Genomic DNA, 24753 nt, shown 5'->3' with positions numbered 1-24753 from the left:
GCGTGTAGGCACTGTTAGACAGCACCTGGAGATCCAGTAAGTGCAGGCCAGAGGGAGGAATCTGAACTGAATTCTGGCTGCTGTAGGAAGACAATGGAGAGGAACTAAGAGAGGGGTTGCATGTGTCCTCTTTGGCTGATTAAAGACCTGATGTGCTGCTGCATTCTCTATCATCTGTAATGATCTAACGACACACGCAGGTAGGCCAGCTAACAATGCATTGCAATAGTCCAGTTTGGTTAGAACCATGGCCTGCACAAGCGGGTGTGTGGTGCACTGTTTCAGATACAGTCTGATCTTCAAAGCACTGTATAGGATAACCATAAACATTTACATCACTACAGGTGTGTGGCAGACTATCAGATAAGGTCTGATCTTCAAAGCACTGTATAGGATAAACCATAAACATTTACATCACTACAGGTGTGTGGCAGACTGTATCAGATACAGTCTAATCTTCAAAGATCATCATTACAGGTGTGTGGCAGACTGTATCAGATAAGGTCTAATCTTCAAAGATTATCATTACAGATGTGTGGCAGACTGTATCAGATAGTCTGTATCAGATTGTCTGATCTTCAAAGCACTGTATAGGATAAACCATAAACATTTACATCATTACAGGTGTTCATTTGGCAGACACTTTTATTCAAAATAACTTACAGCAATAGAATCACATTTCAGCTACAGTGAAGGGTACAGAATAGGAGTGCCTACATGGTAATTGCTAGTATGAGGAGGAGGAGAGAAGGAGGAGAGTATGAGAGGAGGAGTGGTGGAGGGAGAGATAGAGGAGGGAAGAGAGAAGATAAGGACGAGTGTGGTCAGCACGCATTAGGTGTGTGAGATTGTCAGGAATGCTATGAGAGGTGTGTGTGAGATTGTCAGAAATGTCACCATAACGTTACGTTTTCTCATGGTGAGATGGCATCCCGAAATGTGTTACATGGAGCGTTCACGGAGGTGAACGGCTGGACAAACGCAGAATGACAAGGATGACAAGGTGTTAACCAAACAATGTAGTAGGCCTAAGGTAGACAGGCTTTGTGGTTAAAACTATGAAAACCAGTAACATTAGGTTAGTCTGTCACAGCTAACTTGACCTGACCGGTCAAACTGGACACGCACCGATGCAAAGCCAAAACGAGAAAAAAACAACTTCATAAATTATGTCTTTAAATCAATTTGTTGACGTTTACCGTTTCATAGCTTCTGCTGAGAAACTAGTTTGCCACACACACTGAACTTGAATTAAGCTTCTTCAGAACTGATCACAGCTGATCACCCCGTCTACTATCACTTTCACTACAATCCAATAGTGAACGGACTAGGCTACTTGTGGCGTGATATTCGGAAAGATGTGAAGCACAAAACCCGTCGTCATTGTCAGCGGCCTGTTACACATAGCAATGGTTTGTGTTATACAAAAATACAGCTGACCGACAACCCCCCCCCCCCCCCCCCTTAAAAAAAAACTCAGCGGATCTATACGAATTGCATGGCTCTCCTTTTCAGGTCGAAAAAAACAAAATTCAGTTTAAAAACTACATCTGATGACAATCGATGCATTTGATGTTGTAAGCTAGACACTAAAAATGACCGCAGTCTAGATTACACTTTCGCACATAAATGCGGAAGTAATCGCTCTTGAATCTAGGCAATCTTGTGCGTATTAACGTTTCACGATTGGCCAACACCAAGAACACGCACAGATCTAGACTTGGACTCTGTGGCAAGCAAGGGGGGATATGGGTGGGTATCATAAGAAGGATCCTAGTGGAACAGCTCAACGTAATATCATGAGAAGGATCCTAGTGGATCAACTCAGTGTAATATCATGAGAAGGATCCTAGTGGATCAACTTGGTGTAATATCATGAGAAGGATGCTAGTGGATCAACTCAGTGTAATATCATGATGAAAGATCCTAAAGGCACAAACACCAGTGGATCAACTCAATGCCACACATGCACAAGACACGTTGCTCGTGGAGACGCGTTGCTCATGGTTGCTCGTGGAGACGCGTTGCTCATGGTTGCTTGTGGAGACGCGTTGCTCGTGGAGACGCGTTGCTCATGGTTGCTCGTGGAGACGCGTTGCTCATGGTTGCTCGTGGAGACGCGTTGCTCATGGTTGCTTGTGGAGACGCGTTGCTCGTGGAGACGCGTTGCTCATGGAAACACATTGCTTGTGTTGCTTGTGGAGACACGTTGCTCATGGAAACACATTGCTTGTGTTGCTTGTGGAGACACGTTGCTCATGGAAACACATTGCTTGTGTTGCTCGTGGAGACACGTTGCTTGTGGAGAGGCGTTGCTCATGGTTGCTTGTGGAGACGCGTTGCTCGTGGAGACGCATTGCTCATGGAAACACATTGCTTGTGTTGCTTGTGGAGACACGTTGCTCATGGAAACACATTGCTTGTGTTGCTTGTGGAGACACGTTGCTCATGGAAACACATTGCTTGTGTTGCTCGTGGAGACGCGTTGCTTGTGGAGAGGCGTTGCTCATGGTTGCTCGTGGAGACGCGTTGCTCATGGTTGCTTGTGGAGACGCATTGCTCGTGGAGACGCGTTGCTCATGGAGACACGTTGCTTATGGTTGCTTGTGGAGACGCGTTGCTCGTGGAGCAGAGGCGGACATCCTGGGTTCAGAAAGTAAAAGTCCTGTCAAGTATTTGATCCAACCATTTAGTAAACCAGCTCATCCTAATTAGCAGCCAGGTAGATGAGATAATAAATGATATCACCTGTGTTAAGTGCACAGGTAGAAAGAATATATAGCAGGACTTTTACTTCCTGGACCCGGGATGTCCGCCTCAGTCATGGAGTGACTTTGGTCTCTGCCCACTGTCTTTTGGGCCTGTCGACGGAGTTTGCATGCTGGTGGTGATTCCCTCCAAAAGGTGATGGCAACACAGAAACATGGTCATTAAGTCCAGTGCACAGTAGGTCGTGTTCAGTGAAGACTCGTCCAAAGCCTTATTATCTTCCCCCCCCCACACAAGTCTGCACCCCCCCCCCCCCCCCTCAGGCAAGCCCCAGGGTCTCGGCCAGTGCGGGGTCCTTGTCCCTCAGGTGTGTGATCATGGTCTCGCTGGCGCGGCGGCCCTTCTTACGCACGGTGTCGATGAGACAGCGGGCGCGGTCAGCTCGGGCCGACTGCTCCTCCAGCACAGACTCCGCCTCCTCGGAGTTTAGCACGCGGGCCGTCTGGAGCTCGTCCAGCAGCTGCTTCAGCAGGGCCAGACTCGCCTTCTCCACGAACCTGCTGCGGACCGCACCCAGCGCCGCCGCTGAGGAGACAAGCAAAAAAGACAAAGAAAAAGATTAGACCTACTTCAACAGTATATGTGACCCTGCAAGGCGAAACCAGTCGTTTTGTGCACAGTGCTATTTTGAAAAAATCCACGATAAACAAACGTACGGGTTAAAATGTCGAATTTCACGTTTTTGCATAATTCGACAGTACACAGTCTACACTTTTATATCGTGAACAAATTTCACGGATAAACATACGTTTTGTGTGTTAAACCCTGACTTTATTTAGGTGAAGATTAAACACATTAGCAGTCATTCCATTTGTCCACGCCGCTATAAGGTTTTACGGTAGAGCTAAAATGTAGCCTACTCATTAGGCTACTCGTTACTCATATGTGTAAGCTCTTTATCGTTCATGGCAGATGCAAAGACTTGCCTTTCAGGGCAGGAACGGTCAAAAGCACAAACTATCGAAATATCCTGGCGTCATTTTACGGACCAGGAGAAGTTTTCCATTGACATAGCAGTAGCACATTTTAAAAGTGGGCCTATAGCCTACACAATCTGTGTACATGGAACTTCTTCACCCCTTACTTCCCCCGAAATACATTATAAATAATAATTATATTCTATAGTGACACCCTATGACCGTCCCAGGTATTAACTAGGGGGCAGAATAAGACATTAGGCTTGTTCGACTTGAGGCAGATCTGTGCAGATCTGACTTGATGTGATGCATGCTGGGTTGAACACAATGCATACTAGGATGGACGCAATGCTTGCTGGTTAGATATTCTGTCCGACTTCTGTCAGCCGGGGAGGGACTTACCACCGTGACACCATGTCACATGACCTTAAAATATCACGGGAGTCTTAGCCTGCAGACAGATCTTGCAGTTGCCTTCCACGAGCTGCACGAGCTAAAACACGCCCTCATGACGTCAGTTCAAAGACGTGATGGGGCCATTTGGGAGGAATCTCCTCATGACGATTTTGACGGTAGTCTCATGCTGCTTCCTTAAGTTGGAATATGCGAAACAGAAATCGAAGGGATACCTTCTTATATGTGATTTCTGCAACAATGGTAGGCTAGCTTACTGAAAACTTTTGGATATTCTATTATTTTCTGCTGTTGTCTAAATAGATAGACACACGTATACGGGAAACACTTGATATTGAATTTATGTGCTACAATGCAGGCCTGTTAACTGTATGACACCAGTGGTTTATTTAAACTACATCATAAGAATTTATTTCGTCAGTCATCATGCTCATTTTAATGAGTAAGAATGAAAGTTCTGCTGTATTTATTACAAACAAAATTCCGCGATATCTCCCGCGAGTCACGTCAGGCAAACTGTAGCCTGTCTGTCCGGGATGAGCTGCCCTCTGTTGTAGCTCCTCCCGGCTAGCCTCTGAAGATCACGTTTACGTAGAAAGCCAGACCAAGTCAGACTCGATCAGAGTCAGAGTCGATCTCAAACAAGCCTACTCACTCAGTGGCGGGGCGGGGTATGTGTACAGGAAGGGGCGGGGTATGGGTAGAGACTACTGCCATATTGGCGTTATGAACTAACCCGATGCATTTCTAGAGGATTCTTTGAGTGCTGTGTCTCCACATTAAAAAGTCTCTGCTTGAATGTTTGATTCAAATTCAAGTGCATCCTCTGAGATTTGAATGCTGTGTCCTAAGAACACAAAACACATATTTATCTCCTGCTGCATATGTTCTATTATTTATAATGGCCACAATTGCAGTCAGTCAATATATGCATGTAATTATATTGTTGTATAACAGTACAGTTAATTTATGTCATATCAATGTTTAATCCTTTGGCAACACAAACTCTATCCTGACACGTCATTAAAGAACGGAACTGAAGTGAACTGAATTGAAGCCTCATGTCCACTGACACATCACTAAAGAACGGAACTGAACTGAAGTCTGTTGTCCACTAACCTGCGTCCTCAGGGAGTGGAGGGTCAGCAGGCCTTGCTGCAGGTCCTGTATGGGGGGTGAGGGGTCATTCGGTCAGTCTCATTTCACACAGCACATCCTCAGTAAGTCTCATTTCACACAGTACATCCTGACTAAGTCTCATTTCACACAGTACATCCTCACTAAGTCTCATTTCACATGGTACATCCTCACTAAGATCGTAAAATCTCACACACATCCTCACTAAGTCTCATTGACACGGCACATCCTCAGTAAGTCTCATTTACACTGCACATCTTCATTAAGTCTCATTTCATACGGTACATCTTCACTAAGATTGACATCTCACATAGATCCTCACTAAGATTGTGCAATCTCTCACACATCTTCACTAAGATCATATCTTACACACATGGTGTGTAGGACATATCCATTTAGCGCTATTGAGGGTACCCAGCACGTTAGATTTAGCGCTAAGAGGGTACCCAGCATGTTACACAGTGCTACACCAGGTGTTCTGGTTACACGCTGGCATCGTCTGAGTCTCCACTCTCTTTATTGTGAGTCATTGTGGCCTCAAATGAGTTTGAAGGTACAAGAGCTACATCATGTTGCTTTAAAATCATACTAAATGGTCAACTGTTCAATAACACTCACTGCAGTCAGCATGCAAACCCACACGCAATACCACTGCAGTCAGCATGCAAACCCACACGCAATACCACTGCAGTCAGCACGCAATACCACTGCAGTCAGAATGCAAACCCACACGCAATACCACTGCAGTCAGCACGCAATACCCACGTGCAATACCTCAGGGCAGGTGCCGGAGTACATACCTGGGTTTGGATTGGTCGGAACTCCGCTGGGAGCTCCTGGGTTTGGATTGGTCAGACGTCCGCTGGAGGTATCAAGGGACGCTATGAAGGAGCCAAGAATTAGTCACCGACCACAGAAGGCCTTCTAAAGCCCAGAATCTTTTTCCCCCTGTAGAGCTTTAACTATCAGTAGGAAAATAATCTTATTCATCCAATCACAAAACATGGGATCAGTTCTGTAGCTGCCAAGCAACATGGCCCAGTTGCCCCACACAACCACCCTTACATGTGGCATAATTATTACAGTGGAGGCTGCATAAGACAGCAGGGTAAGAGTAACACACACACACACACACACACATATATAATCTTGTCTACATATCGGGGTCAGGTGTGGGCTGAAGTACAGCTGGTCCTGTGGAACATGGTCAGAAATGTTCAAAATGACACCACTGACCAATGACATCACATGACCATTGTTCTACACCAATAAACATCCTCAAAATGCACATCACATGACCATTGTTCTAAACCAATAAACTCCCCTAAGTCAATATCAATAAAGTAGCTATCTATCCTGAAAATGCAGCCACACGAAATCCCTACATGACCAGCAGAGCCCATCACATGACCAGCAGAGCTTTGGACTGGCAACCTTCAGATTTGTCATTAGACCCCTGGGCCACACGCTCCATGGTTGTCATTAGGCCCCTGGGCCACACGCTCCATGGTTGCCACTAGGATACTCACCTACTTTGATGAGCTTCTCCACCTTCTCGTGTAGAGAGTCCATGGTCTCCTGGGACTTGGCCACCTTGTCGTGCAACGCACCCATTTGCTTCTGCGAGTCGTCCATCTTCGCGTCCACATTGTGGACCTTCTGCAGGGTGGAGTCGACCTGCTCGTGCACAGCGGTCACCTTAGCAGCCGTGCTGTCCATCGTGTCCTGCACTTGGTCCACCTTCCTGAGGGTGGCGCCAGCAGTCTCACGATTCTCCACCTGCAGCAGGAGTGGCAGAAGAAGTACGGTTGAGAGGGAGCTAGTTACACGCTTCTGTAGGTAACGCTTTTGAGACAAACTAACATTTTGAGCTATTTACACGCTTCTGTAGGAAATCAGGCTGCTTGGCATTTTCCCCCTGCGATAGACGACGTTGTGGTTAGCTTTACTGCAAACTGCTATTCCCCTGCGATAGACAACGTTGTGGTTAGCTTTACTGGCCTGCGATAGACGAGGTTGTGGTTAGCTTTACTGCAAACTGCTAATCTCCTGCGATAGACGACGTTGTGGTTAGCTTTACTGCAAACTGCTAATCCCCTGCGATAGACGACGTTGTGGTTAGCTTTACTGCCCTGCGATAGATGACGTTGTGGTTAGCTTTACTGCAAACTGCTAATCCCCTGCGATAGACGACGTTGTGGTTAACTTTACTGCCCTGCGATAGATGACGTGGTTAGCTTTACTGCCCTGCGATAGACGATGTTGTGGTTAGCTTTACTGCAAACTGCTATTCACTCTTCTTACAGAGCATTTATAATGTCAATGTCAAAACATCATGCTACATAGAGATGATATTCTTTGTAATCTCCTTTGCAGCAGATCTAACTACCGGTAAGTAAGTTGTGCTCCTCGATTTAATTGGGAACGTGTCTGAGCGCGCACGAGAGGGGGAGAGAGAGCAGCAGGTTCCAGCTGGCTTGTCATTGTTGATAATTGATATCTCCTTCTTATAAGAAACGTTTAAAAGGAAATGATGAAGGCAACAGTAGTTCCCACTACTGACCATTTATAAACTGTGAGAGGGCACAGCACTAGCAATAGGCTATATTTGAGTGGAGCTGGCAAAAGATCATTGAGAACTAAACATGAATTTTTAAACATGAACCCGCTGGCCAATTTTCAAAACCCAATGTAGCACTTGAGCCAAAAAGTTGGCCTGCCCCTGCTATAGACTGATATTTTTTATGTCATGTACAATAATAAACCTTATATAAATGTGTCTATTGGTCCATAAGTCTGACAGGTGGTTGAATTTGGATTACACAAGCTGAGGTTTCGATGCCATACCTAAAAGGGCCAGCTGGTTAAATGTATTTTGAAAATGAAAAAGTTCAAACCAGAGTATTTTGAGGATTAAAAGGTTAAAACCAGAGTATTTCAGAATGAAACAGTTAAAACCAGAGTACTTTGAGGATTAAACGGTTAAACCTGAGTATTTTGAGGATTAAACTGTTAAAACCTGAGTATGTTGAGGATTAAACGGTTAAACCTGAGTATTTTGAGGATGAAACGGCTGACCCACCTGCAGCAGCAAGGCCAGCTGCTTGTGCTCGTCGTCGAGCTGCTGGAAGAGATCGTCCAGCTTGTCGTTGGTCTTGTTGGCCTTCAGCAGCTTCTTAATCTGGCTGGTGCCCTCGCGCTTGAGCATGAGCGCCTCGGCCGCCTCCAGCGTGACCTTCAGCTCACCCAGCCGCTGCTGCAGCACCGCGCTGTGGGCACTCAGGTCCTGCTGACACCGCAACGCGTCCAGCATCGCCACGAGGGCACGCACGCACTTGGCCAGCCGCAGGCACTGCTCTCTATTGCTCTTCTCCTTCATGAAGAGCTCGTACACCGTCTCTGCGATGAACTTGATCGGCTCAATGGCTGAAGTGATCAGGTCCATGTCTGAATGTAGCCTACAAATTGTATATATAAATTATACTGGTTAGCGCTTCGGACTTGAAACTGGAGGGTTGCCAGTTCAAACCCCGACCAGTAGGCACGGCTGAAGTGCCCTTGAGCAAGGCACCTAACCCCTCACTGCTCCCCGAGCGCCGCTGTTGATGCAAGCAGCTCACTGCGCCGGGATTAGTGTGTGCTTCACCTCACTGTGTGCTGAGTGTGTTTCACTAATTCACGGATTGGGATAAATGCAGAGACCAAATTTCCCTCACGGGATCAAAAGAGTATATATACCAGTGTTGTAGTACTCGAGTCCGAGACTCGAACTCGAGTCCGAGTCATTAGCTAAATTTAGAGACTCGTGACTTGACTTGGACTTGAGCACTGATGACTCGAACTTGGACTCGGACTCGTGCATTCGCACTCGCGATGACTCGTCGAGGACTCGACTTTTTTTGTAATATATCATAAGGCTATAATTGTAGTATGTCATTAGGCTATAATTTGCTATATGATTTTAATATCTAAATTATTCGTAATACTAATTTTAGTTCAAGGGAATGTTAGGCTACATCGCAAGTCACATCATGTTCACATGCAAAGCAAACTAACGTTAACTTTAACACCAAAATGCCTGGAGATGTGGCCGCCGCTATTTCAATGTAGTAGGCTATTGCCAGGCAATATTAGTTCTCATACATGACATAACATTACCTAAGATTACACTCAGCCTAGGCTAAACAACACACTGCTGCTGGATAGCTGATCATCGTGACTTGGTGAACAGTGTTTTCCCTGACTGATGCGAGAAGCTAGGTTCCATTCATTCATTTTCATTCGGGGCGTGCCCTGCCGTGCTTCTGTCTGTTAATTTGCAGCAGGCTATTATCGGATGAAAGAAAAATAAACTAAAAGTTTTCCCGATCAAGATATAGCATACTTCTTAATTTTGGTGTCATAAAATATAGATATATAATTACATTGCCTAGTAGAGTGTCAATGTAGTGTCAAATCAGGCCTACGTGTCTGCGCAAGTGAAACTGACAAACTGAACCTCTGTGGGTAGGCCAGAAACAACTATATTTAAAACCACAAATTGACTGGATTACTGTTAGGCCTACTGTTCAAACGAGCGATTTGATAGCCTAATCCACTGCACGAAAAAAAAGGAAATATCAACGTGTTCTATTTCTAACAGGTGAATATCGTAGCAAATAGTATGGTGATGGCAGCTTAAAAAAAACATTTATTTCACGCATCTCGCTGAAATGAACATGGCCTGTTGCACAAATAAATTAATTAGGCAGATGATCTACATCTTCGTTAACCTAAAGCTAGTTTTCATCTCTATTGTTGACGTGAAATATGTCTCCATAGTGTCAGTGAAGTGATAACATAATTATGCAGTTGCCGGTAGCCAGTGTTCACGTCACGGGAGTCAGTACCAAGACGGGCCCTGCTCTGTTTCTGTCCCTCCCAAACTGCGCTAAAATTGTGTAGGCTATTTAACAGCCAGAATAAAAAAAAATGCCCTTTTATGATCCACACTACCTCTTACAAAATAGGCCTACTCCAACGTTCATCTAGCTCTTGTGAAGTATGAACTTCTACAACACTGCCTATACAATTGTCAGCAGTCAGTAACAGCATAATGTGACTTAATGGCCTGTGTGATTGGGATGTGGATTGCTCATTTATTATGAGTAGGCCTATAAGCTATGGTATAGCTATGGTATGGTATTCTCTCCGATATAATAAATACAACACATTGGGTTTGGCAAGAAATTTGGCAATACTACTTTCACACAAGTGATGGCACCCCTGCTTGGAGACAGAAGATTGTCCATTTTGCTTTTAAGGATTTAATCTGCAATGGAAAAAAATGGAACGACATGTAGGCTATGCTTACTTTAGTGCTGGACTTGGACTCGACTTGATCAATAGGGACTCGACTCGGACTCGACGTGGATCAATAGTGACTCGACTCGGACTTGACTCGGATGAGTAGTGGACTCGACTCGGACTTGACTTGGAATTTTTTTTCAATGACTTGGACTTGACTCGGACTTGAACACTGAGGACTCGAACCTGGACTCGGACTCGAGGCATAGTGACTTGACTACAACACTGATATATACTTATACTAGTGATGGGCAAATGAAGCTTTGGTGAACCACTGAACCACAGCAGTGTGAACCTAGCGACACTAGCTGAAAAGCAAAAAGATGGCCGCCACACATAAATTTTTCAACATAAAAGTCCTTAGCAAACCAATATTTTTGGTTACATATACTGGTTTGGGTAAGGACTTTTATGTTGAAAAATCTACATGTGGCAGCCATAATGGATTTTTTGCTTCACACTGCTGTGGTTTAGTGGTTCACCAAAGCTTCATTTGCCCATCACTAACTTATACTATATATAATAGTTTGATGATCTATAAAAGCGGTATCCTGTGGGCTGTCCCTTACAAAATGCAGTAATTCTGCAGTTTTTCTAAAGCACAATACAGCAATATTTTCTAATAATATTTCACTTCCTGCTCATGATCTGTAAATAGCTATTTCCTACAAAACAGCAGTTCTGATACTCAGAACACTGATACTTAGCTACATTACCTACACACAGCATAGACCTAATAAATAAAATTCAAATGTTAATTCTTTCACAAAAAACTTAGTCACAGACCACTTGGAGGTGCAAACAATATCAGATTTGTGGTTGATTTGAAAAGGGTCCTAAATTAACTTTTTTGATCACCAGCCAATGTAGCTGGTAACTTTCTAAAGGCCAATCATAATTTCTACTAGCCAATTTTTTTCCGGTGAAAAGAAGAGAATTATGAGTTTTTGAGTTGAGTGTCACTGAATGCATTTGATCATTTTATTAACATTGTTGGCATAAATACATACCACAAAATATACACAGAAAGTGCAAACACTTGCTTACATGTTTGGGATCTCTATCTATTTCTCTGTCGATATCCATGTTCAAGTTGGATCTTTATAGAGAGGTAAAAAAAGTATCATCTTTATGTGACATGCTGTTGGTGCATGTTGCATTGTATACTTATTCTAACAAGAATGAAAAACTATTTATTGGCCAAATAGGCTCCATTCGTTTCCATGGTCTCTCGTGCTGGTTTCACTGCAAACTGCGCGCAGCCAATGGGTGTATGTAACGTCATCGCGTAGCATTACGGCACAGTGGTCATGGGAAATGTAGGAAGTACTTCCAGGGGATATATGACCGAGAACAGAGCCTTATGTATCATGCATGTAATGCCTCATGCATCACCGGCCAAACTGGCCAGTAAGTTTTTATTAACACCCGCCAAAATTAATTCAGTTAACTTCGAAACAGCACTTTACTTTGGATAGAAATACATCATAGGAGTGATTAACGTCAACAAATCTAGACTGGGGAAACTCAACATTTGTCACTAGTGATGGGCAAATGGAGCTTTGGTGAACCACTGAACCACAGCAGTGTGAACCTAGCGACACTAGCTGAAAAGCAAAAACATGGCCGCCACACATACATTTTTCAACATAAAAGTCCTTAGCAAACCAATATTTTTGGTTACATATACTGGTTTGGGTAAGGACTTTTATGTTGAAAAATCTACATGTGGCAGCCATAATGGATTTTTCCTAGGGATGGGCAGAACGAGGCTTTGTGAAACAACGAAACGTCCGAAGCAATTGCGCCGGAATGTGTCGAGGTTTCGAAACAATCCGACACACGTAACTCCATGGTGACATCTAGTGGCCAGTTTTGCTAACATCACATTTTGACCGTGAAGCACAACTGCTTCAGACGAAGAATATAAATAGCCAACATGGAACGCAAGAATTCGTCCACAGCCACTTGGTTCAGTGGTTAACACACTTGCATTCGGCCGGAGCGGCCGGTGTTCGACTCCCTGCTGGTGCTTAGAAATTTCAGACTAGTATATGCGTTCAGTAACTAGAACATTTTTATATCTGCCAGTTAGATGTTTTGTTATTTCAGTTTCATAGTACATTATCCTTTGGAATATGCTGGAGAGCAAAATGCTACAATGGTTTTAAAATGTAGGCTATGCTTATGGCACAGGGTGGGAACATGTTGTAGGGAAATAAAGGATACATGTGAAGCAGGTTAGACTAATCAGGTACAACATGGGAAAAATAAACACATTTTTTGTATGTCAACATACATTTTTATTTAGGAATAACAGTTGTTCTGCCGTCTTGGCATTTAATCTGTTTCTTGTTTTTGAATAAACCTCCCCAGCCTTGGAAAAAATTCTTTCACAAGGCACACTTGTTGCTGGCATGCACAAATATTTTTTTGCCATCACAGTTAGGTTTGGATAAACCACTCTCCTCTCCTGCCAGTATTTCAAAGGGTCAGCTGTTCTTGAAATAAAGGCATCAGTCATATATTTTTTTTACTTCTGCTACTATCTAAATATTAACGTCACTAGACTATATCTATCTAAACTATCGCTTACTGTCTGTCTCTAGCCTGTCAATTAATCTATATCACTAACCTATCAATCACAAGAATGCACTATAAATCGCTATATCTCTATATGTCTCTATGTCGCTATCTCAAAATCTCTCTCCTCACAAAAAACCCACAAAGATAGGATGCGTTTGAATGACTTTTAAGCATTCTGGGACTTTGTAATTTAGATCAAACAGTTGTTTACTCGGGTAATTGGCTCGCGCGGCAAGTGTGCCACCTGTCCAAATTAAAACACCACGAAGCCTCACTAAGCCATGGTCACGTGACATGGGCGTTTTGAACCACACTTTGAAACACTGTTCGAAACACTAGCGTTTCGGAAGCTCGACACTGTTTCGAAACGTCAGCTTCGAGCGTCACATCCCTAATTTTTCCATTAGTGTTGCTAGCTTCACACTGCTGTGGTTTAGTGGTTCACCAACCGAGGTGAAGTTAGTTTGATATTTGATATTCGGATATTCGACAGATATTCAAAAAAAAAATTTATGCGGCCGGTTTCACCCCGTGTTTGCAGACAATGTGAAAACAGATGACCTGTCTACTTGCTCCCAGCCGACCTTAGGGACCGTCTAAAAAGTACCTTCTGAATTACCTTCATAGTCTTTTTTGTCAATAGCTTTGACATCATGTGACCTAGTGACTCCAAACTAATTCAAAATAGTTATCCTATATGGGACTCATCAGACACACCTCTTTTTATAGTCACTGTATGCACACTGTATTTTATATGAATTTTTTGTAAAAAAAATACATTATATCCTATATGAATGGTCCTCTTTTTTCAATACCTCCCAAGTCATGTGACCTAGTGACTCCAAACCAATGGAGAATAGTTATCCTATATGGGACTCATCGGGCACACCTCTTTTTATGATCACTGTATGCACACTGTATTTTATATGAATATTTTAAAGATAATACATTATTTCATATAAGAAACAGTCTCCTTTTTTTCAATACCTCCCAGGTCATGTGACCTAGTGACTCCAAACCAATGCAGAATAGTTATCCTATATGGGACTCATCTGGCACACCTCTTTTTATGGTCACTGTATGCACACTGTATTTTATATGAATATTTTGTAAAAAAAATACATTATTTCCTATATGAATGGTCCTCTTTTTTCAATACCTCCCAAGCCATGTGACCTAGTGACTCCAAACCAATGCAGAATATTTATCCTATATGGGACTCATCAGACACACCTCTTTTTATAGTCACTGTATTTTATATGAATATTTTGTAAAACAAAAATACATTATATTCTATATGAATGGTCCTCTTTTTTCAATACCTCCTAAGCCATGTGACCTAGTGACTCCAAACCAATGCAGAATAGTTATCCTATATGGAACTCATCAGATACACCTCTTTTTATGGTCACTGTATGCACACTGTATTTTATATGAATATTTTGAAAAAAAAATACATTATATTCTATATGAATGGTCCTCTTTTTTCAATACCTCCCAAGTCATGTGACCTAGTGACTCCAAACCAATGCAGAATAGTTATCCTATATGAGACTCATCGGGCACACCTCTTTTTATAGTCACTGTATGCACACTGTATTTTATATGAATATTTTAAAGAAAATACATTATTTACCAAAAGAAACTGTCTTTTTTTCAATACCTCCCAAGCCATGTGACCTAGTGACTCCAAACCAATGCAGAATATTTATCCTATATGGGACTCATCAGACACACCTCTTTTTATAGTCACTGTATTTTATATGAATATTTTGTAAAAAAAAATACATTATATTCTATATGAATGGTCCTCTTTTTTCAATACCTCCTAAGCCATGTGACCTAGTGACTCCAAACCAATGCAGAATAGTTATCCTATATGGAACTCATCAGATACACCTCTTTTTATGGTCACTGTATGCACACTGTATTTTATATGAATATTTTGAAAAAAAATACATTATATTCTATATGAATGGTCCTCTTTTTTCAATACCTCCCAAGTCATGTGACCTAGTGACTCCAAACCAATGCAGAATAGTTATCCTATATGAGACTCATCGGGCACACCTCTTTTTATGGTCACTGTATGCACACTGTATTTTATATGAATATTTTGAAGAAAATACATTATTTCCCATAAGGAATGGTCTACTTTTTTTCAATACCTCCCAAGCCATGTGACCTAGGGACTCCAAACCAATGCAGAATAGTTATCCTATGTGGGACTAATTAGACACACCTCTTCTTATAGTCACTGTATGTACACTGTATTTTATATGAATATTTTTAAGAAAATACATTATTTGCCATCATGAATGGTCTCCTTTTTTCAATACCTCGCAAGCTTATTTCTCGCTAGACATCACAGATCAACATAGAACTGTTCTGCTATGTGATACTAATCAGACACGTCAATGTGAAATAATATTTTGCATGAACTATTATATTTAATTTTTTTTAAAGAATCATATTTATTTCCTATGGAAAACAGCTTTTTGCTCAATAGCTGCCATATAAGGGGTCCTAGACAACACAGATCAATCCAGAACTGTTCTGCTATGGGGTACTTATCAGACACACCTAAATATGAAAAATGATTTGGCATCTACTATTATATGGAAGGTATTGAGAAAACACAGTTTCCATAGGAAATAAATGGGTATTATAAAATAGTAAGTGCAAAAATTATATTAATTTGAGGTTTGTCTGATTAGTCCCATAAAGGATATTCTGCATTGGTTTGGTGTCCCTACGTCACTTCCCTTGGGGGGGGGGGGAGGGGGGTATTGAAAAAGGAGACCATTCCTTATGGGAAATAATGTATTTTCTTTAAAATATTAATTTAAAATACAGTGTGCATACAGTGACTAGGTCACATGGCTTGGGAGGTATTGAAAAAAGGAGACCATTCCTTATGGGAAATAATGTATTTTCTTTAAAATATTAATGTAAAATACAGTGTGCATACAGTGACCATAAAAAGAGGTGTGCCCGATGAGTCCCATATAGGATAACTATTCTGCATTGGTTTGGAGTCACTAGGTCACATGACTTGGGAGGTATTGAAAAAAGAGGACCATTCATATAGAATATAATGTATTTTTTTTTACAAAATATTCATATAAAATACAGTGACTATAAAAAGAGGTGTGTCTGATGAGTCCCATATAGGATAAATATTCTGCATTGGTTTGGAGTCACTAGGTCACATGGCTTGGGAGGTATTGAAAAAAATGAGTCTGTTTCTTATATGAAATAATGTATTTTCTTTTTAAAAAATTCATATAAAATACAGCGTGCATACAGTCGCTATAAAAAGAGGTGTGTCTGATGAGTCCCATATAGGATAACAATTCTGCATTGGTTTGGAGTCACTAGGTCACATGACTTGGGAGGTATTGAAAAAAGAGGACCATTCATATAGGAAATAATGTATTTTTTTACAAAATATTCATATAAAAATACAGTGTGCATACAGTGACCATAAAAAGAGGTGTGCCAGATGAGTCCCATAAAGGATAACTATTCTGCATTGGTTTGGAGTCACTAGGTCACATGGCTTGGGAGGTATTGAAAAAAAGGAGACCGTTTCTTATGGTAAATAATGTATTATCTTTAAAATATTCATATAAAATACAGTGTGCATACAGTGATCATAAAAAGAGGTGTGCCGGATGAGTCCTATATAGGATAACTATTCTCCATTGGTTTGGAGTCACTAGGTCACATGACTTGGGAGGTATTGAAAAAAGAGGACCATTCATATAGAATATAATGTATTTTTTTTTTACAAAATATTCATATAAAATACAGTGACTATAAAAAGAGGTGTGTCTGATGAGTCCCATATAGGATAAATATTCTGCATTGGTTTGGAGTCACTAGGTCACATGGCTTGGGAGGTATTGAAAAAAGGAGACAATTTCTTATGGGAAATAAGGTATTTTCTTTAAAATATTCATATAAAATACAGTGTGCATACAGTGACTATAAAAAGAGGTGTGCCCGATGAGTCCCATATAGGATAACTATTCTGCATTGGTTTGGAGTCACTAGGTCACATGACTTGGGAGGTATTGAAAAAAGAGGACCATTCATATAGAATAATGTATTTTTTTTTACAAAATATTCATATAAAATACAGTGACTATAAAAAGAGGTGTGTCTGATGAGTCCCATATAGGATAAATATTCTGCATTGGTTTGGAGTCACTAGGTCACATGGCTTGGGAGGTATTGAAAAAAGGAGACCATTTCTTATGGGAAATAAGGTATTTTCTTTAAAATATTCATATAAAATACAGTGTGCATACAGTGACTATAAAAAGAGGTGTGCCCGATGAGTCCCATATAGGATAACTATTCTGCATTGGTTTGGAGTCACTAGGTCACATGACTTGGGAGGTATTGAAAAAAGAGGACCATTCATATAGAATATAATGTATTTTTTTTTACAAAATATTCATATAAAATACAGTGACTATAAAAAGAGGTGTGTCTGATGAGTCCCATATAGGATAAATATTCTGCATTGGTTTGGAGTCACTAGGTCACATGGCTTGGGAGGTATTGAAAAAATGAGACCATTTCTTATGGGAAATAAGGTATTTTCTTTAAAATATTCATATAAAATACTGTGTGCATATAGTGACTATAAAAAGAGGTGTGTCTGATGAGTCCCATATAGGATAACTATTTTGAATTGGTTTGGAGTCACTAGGTCACATGATGTCAAAGCTATTGACAAAAAAGACTATGAAGGTAATTCAGAAGGTACTTTTTAGACGGTCCCTAAGGTCGGTTGGGAGCAAGTAGACAGGTCATCTGTTTGTACATTGTCTGCAAACACGGGGTGAAACCGGCCGCATAATGTTTTTTTTTGAATATCTGTCGAATATCCGAATATCAAATATCAAACTAACTTCACCTCGGTGGTTCACCGAAGCTTCATTTGCCCATCACATATTTGTCACCGATATGTTTAGAGTTCTAAAGACGTCAAATAGCCCATTATCGTTACCAAATTGATAGCCAATGAGCCTGAAGTGGACACGCACGTATGGCTATAAAAACTGTGCCTTCATTTTACAACGAAACGCGAGAAAATACCGTATAACCCTCGAGCCAGCTCCATGTTATCTCAATGGTAATGCAGCGTTTGTTTGCACCTCCAACATCATGGTGTACTGTAGGCTACCTGGTTACCTCCCAAACGCCCATGTTTGTGTGAAAGAATTCTAGGCCTATTTTGATGTTAGACAATTACCAAACGCTCATATAGCCTAAACAGTCGTTAACCAACCAACAGATTTAAATGAACAAATAAAAATGCATGTGTAAATACCTTAAACAGCCTTGTGACTGGCATAGTTTGTGAGATACATTTACCTTTGTAGTTATATATTAAGACAATAAGCCAGAAGTTTCTAGAGAATAAACCATAGACCATACCTGTCAACATTTAGCTTTCCAAAAACGGGAGATTTTTTTTCGGGGGGGGGGGGGGGGGGGGGCAGTATACCGGATCTGTGTTTGCATATTTAATACGTTTCATACACGTGTTTCAACACTCAATTTCGGTCGTTGCTTTTACCATACCATTACCTTACCTGCCTGCAGCCTACTTCCAAAACTCCAAGGCTGCTTGCTGTCAGATTTGGTTCCGAGGGAACAAGTTCAGTGCATCAACAACACTCAATAACAGTTTATGTGATGTGTTAATCAATTAAATTCCCAACAATTTCACAACAGCTAGTTCTGGAGTAGGCCATTCAACTAGCCCGCTTGCTTACGACGAGACTCAGGCTGCGCAGTTGGCACCCGCTTCCTTATTTGGGTTTTGGGTTGCCAGGTTTTAGCCTATGACAAAACGGTTGAAATTGAAACTAAGCGATCGTGTATGTGTAGGGTGTATTTCATACACAATCTGGCAACCTGAATGCATCAATGATTTAAAGGAACCGTATGTAGGATTTTGGCCAAAACTGGTACTACAATCAAAATACTGTGGGGCGGTGTACACCGCAGATGTGGTAACTAGAGCAGAGCTGGCAACCCATATGCCGAAACACTACTGACTTTGTGATTACTAGATAGGTGGAGGGTGGCGGATCAAGCTAAAACACAAATATGTAAACATTAACATCAGTTGAGGGCTGCAACTTCACTTTTTTAAATGACGATATCCTGGCCGGACTACTGTTGTCAGTGATATAAGTATTTGAAATTAGCATGATTTCCTAATGTCTAGTGACAAATCAGTGCCATTTTATGATTAATTGAATTACATTTCTTACATACGGTTCCTTTAAAAAAAAAAGTTTGATGGCCATGAAAATTACGGGAGTTTTCCGGGAGAAATAACAAAACGGGGAGGGTGCTGGGAGATGACCTTGAAATACGGGAGAAACCCGGGAAAAACGGGAGTGTTGACAGGTATGCCATAGACAGTAAAAGAAAGGAATAAACCGAGGGAAACACATAGACCACCTCGCGAAAACACCACGCCTCCCAATGAACTCCGAAATGATCAGGAAGTTGTTCTTAGACTTTTGCTCTCAGACCACCAACTCCTCCAGCATACGAACAGGCAAGGCCACTTTCAAAAACAGAATGCCATCATTTGTTGTGGACAGCAAATGAATACTAACCCATTTACCCAGTCTTATCACGCTGCACCAAGTTAGGCAATAATACCTTTGAAAGATTCGATCTTTGATCAGTGTTCGACAGGCTACAAGCGCTCACCTTTTTACAAGGAAGTTGGTTCACGTTTGGCTTTCAATAAGTCGAACTAGTAAAGTAGGCTATCCTACAGTTAACTATCCTTCGAAATCTTAAAATGTAACACGACACGCGTCACAAACTTTTTGAAATCTTCCAACACTGGTTTGTTTAAAACGCAGTAGCCTACGTTATTAGTTACCTACAGTGTCATGTAGCCAAACATGTGCATGATAAATTTCGAACGGTTAAATAGTAGCCTAACCACACAACTACCTTCCTACTAAAAGTGGTAAAATATAAGCTGCACTTCTACATACTGTAGGCAGCAGATGGATGATCACCGTTCGTTCAGTTTAGCCGATTCTAACACGCGGAGTAACCTCAGCAAAGCATCTTTGTGAACTTTTGAACCTCAACAGAAGAGGTCCCGCCTTGCGTGGGAGTAACTTCCGCTCCAACGTTGGGTTCAGTGACGGTCTTTGTTTGGCATAGGCCTACAGTACAGCAGGTGGTGGTTCTGGCAACAACATTGATAATAATTCAGACAACTTAAACCATTAATTAAGGGCAGTGGTTCTGTCCCAGATAGCAAGAGGCTGGCGGACCACTGTCGGTCCATTGGGGCATAGCTGCGGTCCGCTGGCGGGGTGCAGATAAGTTCCCCAATATTTTGCCACTATTGGTCTAAAATCTTTTTAATTTGTTCAGTTATACTCCATATATCATTTTATTAACTTTTCTTTCTTAATATTCATGACAAGTTAAATTTAAAGAGATGGCCCACCGGCGGCATAACACCAGCCGTCCCCTATCTAGCCTACCAATCTGATTTTGCTATCTGAGTGTGAGTAATCCCACATAAATGTTTGTAAATTTGAGATGTTGGTACTAGAAGCTGCCTGTCTGATACCCCATGCAAGTGAACATGTAGGCCAGAGACCCAGACCAACACCCAGGCTAGCTGGCCCCAGACCAACGCACAGGCTAGCTGGCTGCAGACCAACGCACAGGCTAGAGGCTGGAGTTCATATGGTCAAATATCATGTCATTCATAGCCCTACAGTTCATACGGTCAAATATTATGTCATTCATAGGCCTACAGTTCAGCTGGACACCTTGAGAAAATGTCGGAAAGAATGTCCGAGAGTGAGGCTCAAAAGCGAAAGGCTCTAAGAATTGAAAAACAGCGAGACCAACATCTCCTGCCACTGTGTTTGAGTAGCTTAAACCACATGAGGAAAACATAGAGAACTGGCATGCAAGGGATCCCATAAACCCCACAAGCGCAATATTGTCTTATTCTGAACAAAGTCAATAGTCGGAATAGTAATGTCCTTGTAAAGGTAGTGTCACTATTGATGGAGATGACGTTACAACTCTGAGAACACTAGCCATATGCCAACAGTGACAATGCTCATGTCTCACATTCAGTTCTGAAAAGCACTGCAACTTAGGCCTACGACTTTACCTGTAACAATGCTATCAGAGAGCACTTATAACAACAACACGTAACATTTATAGAGCACAGTTGCTTCCAGTAGCAGCAACTGGAATCCATGCATATCCACGGAATTATTTTTGGAATCTGATCCCTTATCATACCTGTTCATTCGTACTCGTCGCTCGACTTATCGTGACTAAATTCAAGATGGCGGTGAACGGTAAACTTCCTGAAGGTACTGTCTGTATAAATCGTCTTGTAAATAAACTACCAGTGCTTTTTCAAAGTTCTCAATGTCTCGTTTTAAATGTCAGGGCCCTCGGAAGTCTACCAATGAAGTATGGAGCTACTTTGAGCCTCGTTAATGGTGTAAAACAGTGATTTATTTGCATAACTAGCGCCAGATTTCGGAGTGCAGGGGACAAGTCGAGATGAGCTATGAGACATACCTTCACACTCGGTATCATGTTTCAACACACTTTAGGTCAATATCACACCGGAATTCTCCTTTAATATGTAAAATCGTAACTGTGTTGACCTTAAAGCAGAGCGAGCCGTTAGGAGGATATACTGTAGGAGCTGGGAACAGAAAGATGCCATTTAGTGACCTACAGAAGAGCCGCACCAGATTAGACACTGGATGCCATTTAGTGACCTACAGAAGAGCCGCACCAGATTAGACACTGGATGCAGATGAGCTCTCCTTTAAGACATTCCAAAGCTGATGACAGCCATGCAGATGAGTACAGTATAAGGTATCATATGGAACTCACCTAATCAGACTACGCAGATGAGTACAGTATCATATGGAACTCACCTAATCAGACTACGCAGATGAGTACAGTATCTAATCAGACTCTACTACTCAGATGAGTACAGTATCATATGGAACTCACCTAATCAGACTACTACTCAGATGAGTAGGCTACAGTATCTAATCAGACTCTACTACTCAGATGAGTACAGTATCATATGGAACTCACCTAATCAGACTACTACTCAGATGAGTAGGCTACAGTATCTAATCAGACTCAACTACGCAGATGAGTACAGTATCTAATCAGACTCTACTACTCAGATGAGTAGGCTACAGTATCTAATCAGACTCTACTACTCAGATGAGTACAGTATCATATGGAACTCACCTAATCAGACTCTACTACTCAGATGAGTACAGTATCTAATCAGACTCTACTACTCAGATGAGTACAGTATCATATGGAACTAACCTAATCAGACTCTACTACTCAGATGAGTACAGTATCTAATCAGACTCTACTACTCAGATGAGTACAGTATCTAATCAGACTCTACTACTCAGATGAGTACAGTATAAGGTGATATATAGAACTCACCTAATCAGACTCTACTATCAACTGGTCTAAGTAGCGGGGCTAAGAAATGTGAGACACATTTCACATATGGGGTGATAGGGCTCTTTGCCATGTCCCTAGGGGGTGTGCCTTATCTGCACAGTGTGTGTGTGTGTGAGAGTGTGTGTGTGAGAAAGAGAGAGTGTGTGTGTGTGTGTGTGTGTGAGAGAGAGAGAGTATGTGGGTGAGTGTGCGTGAGAGAGAGAGAGAGAGAGTGTGTGTGTGTGTAAGAGAGAGAGTGTGTGTGTGTGTGAGAGAGAGAGTGTGTGTGTGTGAGAAAGAGAGAGAGTGTGTGTGTGAGAGAGAGAGAGAGTGTGTGTGTGAGAGAGAGAGAGAGAGTGTGTGTGTGTAAGAGAGAGAGAGTGTGTGGGTATGCCATGTGAAAATTAAAGTGAATAACTGTAGCATGCTGAAGAAACGTGTCTTTTCAACTTTTCAAAAACACCTTTTATATTCCTCTTCCCAACACACACACACACACATCCCAACACACACACACACACACACACACACACACATCCCAACACACACACACACATCCCAACAGCAACATTTTAAACCTACACAGACACACTCACACACATCCCAACAGCAACATTTAAAACCTACACAGACACGCTCACATATCACACACACATCCCAACACACACACACACACACACACACATCCCAACACACACACACACACACACACACACACACATCCCAACACACACACACACACACACATCCCAACACACACACACACATCCCAACAGCAACATTTAAAACCTACACAGACACACTCACACACATCCCAACAGCAACATTTAAAACCTACACAGACACACTCACACACATCCCAACACACACACACACACACACATCCCAACACACACACACACACACACACACACACACACACACACACACACACACATCCCAACACACACACATCCCAACAGCAACATTTAAAACCTACACAGACACACTCACACACATCCCAACAGCAACATTTAAAACCTACACAGACACACTCACACACACACCCACGCCCATCCCAACAGCAACATTCCAAAACCTACACAGACATGCTCACACACGCCTACACACTCACACACACATACCCACGCCCATCCCAACAGCAACATTCTAAAACCTTAAATTCATTCTTCATTGCGCTCTTCCCTAACATGAGAAAAAACAAAATAGCTTTTTACTTTTACTTTTGCTTTTGTGTCCAAGCTGAACCTCTGTGTGCTGCTCGCTGTAAGAGCTTAGTGAGAGAGCCTCTGTACCTGTGCACTGCTCCACTCTCTGCTGAAGTCCCAGGGCCACTAGGTCTCTGTTCTCTGCTAGTCAGTGGAAGTGACTGGAGCGTTAGTCGCGGGTCGGTTTGGTACCTTTGGTTTGTTTTGAGCAGAGCTCAGGGACGACTTCACGTCCTCTCCCACCTGCAGAGCTGAAATGAAACAGGAAGTGAGTCAGCGCCAACCCATGCTCCTGGACTTGCAGGAGACTTGTGTAGGGCCAGCTCCTGAGTGTGTGTGTGTGTGTGTGTGAGAGAGCAGGATACTTGTGTAGGGCCAGTTCCTGATACTAGAGGCTTTATTCTACAGCAGTGTTTCCCAAACTTTTTTTCTGGCGACCCACTTTTTAAAAATGACAGACCATCGCGACCCATTTCACTTCAAATCTACCCTGCAACCACCAATATTGTTTTAGGCCACAGGTTCTCCAACTTTTCTATGCCTCCCCCAACCATACATTGCTATAGGATCTCTATAGATAGATCCTGCTTTGAACACGGTTGTGTTGCATTTTGAGCACCATCAGCGTGAAAAGTTGGAAATGACTACTGAAAAGATACGTTTTAATGCGCATCCGAGAGTAGGGGAAATTCTCGCATGTTGTGCAGTCGTCATTCGTCAGCATAGTAAGCTGTTCCTGTATTTCTAAAAAAAAATTTTGTAGGCTACATTGCGTTGCAGACAAATGGGTCCATAACACTGTGGACGTCAATTCCAATGTAAACAGCAAATAAATCAAGTCGTTATATTGT

At 41.9% G+C, this 24753-nt stretch overlaps 1 protein-coding gene across 8 annotated transcripts; it reads right to left on the bottom strand.

Moving 5' to 3' along the window:
• Positions 1-3023: 3023 nt before the first annotated feature.
• On the bottom strand, positions 3024-24174 carry LOC143139621 (uncharacterized). 8 transcript variants are annotated; one of them, XM_076300221.1, is made up of 7 exons: positions 19920-20434; positions 11631-11682; positions 8320-8695; positions 6767-7016; positions 6038-6118; positions 5220-5264; positions 3024-3294 (listed from the first exon to the last, which is right to left on the bottom strand). In XM_076300221.1, coding segments are annotated over exons 2-7 (1020 nt in total). In that variant the 5' UTR covers positions 11633-11682; positions 19920-20434; the 3' UTR covers positions 3024-3028. The 8 variants fall into 8 exon arrangements, with proteins under 8 accessions (XP_076156336.1, XP_076156338.1, XP_076156344.1 ...); XM_076300223.1 differs by lacking the exons at positions 11631-11682; positions 19920-20434 and adding an exon at positions 23990-24174; XM_076300229.1 differs by lacking the exons at positions 11631-11682; positions 19920-20434 and adding an exon at positions 24095-24123.
• Between the last annotated feature and the right edge of the window lie 579 nt (positions 24175-24753).

The sequence above is a fragment of the Alosa pseudoharengus genome, unplaced genomic scaffold, assembly GCF_046254945.1.
Source record: "Alosa pseudoharengus isolate Yale_2024_CS ecotype anadromous, Long Island Sound unplaced genomic scaffold, YU_APseudo_1.1 YU_APseudo_1.1_scf_22, whole genome shotgun sequence".
NCBI classification, from domain to species: domain Eukaryota; kingdom Metazoa; phylum Chordata; class Actinopteri; order Clupeiformes; family Clupeidae; genus Alosa; species Alosa pseudoharengus.
Note: the sequence above shows the minus strand (reverse complement) of the source record. Positions and strands in the feature narration are given on the sequence as shown.

Coding starts and splice junctions, on each gene's coding strand:
- LOC143139621 (XM_076300221.1), bottom strand. Junction 7,017..8,319: donor AGCTGGCCTTGCTGCTGCAG/GTGGGTCAGCCG, acceptor CTCCTGCTGCAG/GTGGAGAATCGTGAGACTGC. Junction 5,265..6,037: donor TCCGACCAATCCAAACCCAG/GTATGTACTCCG, acceptor CCCCCCATACAG/GACCTGCAGCAAGGCCTGCT.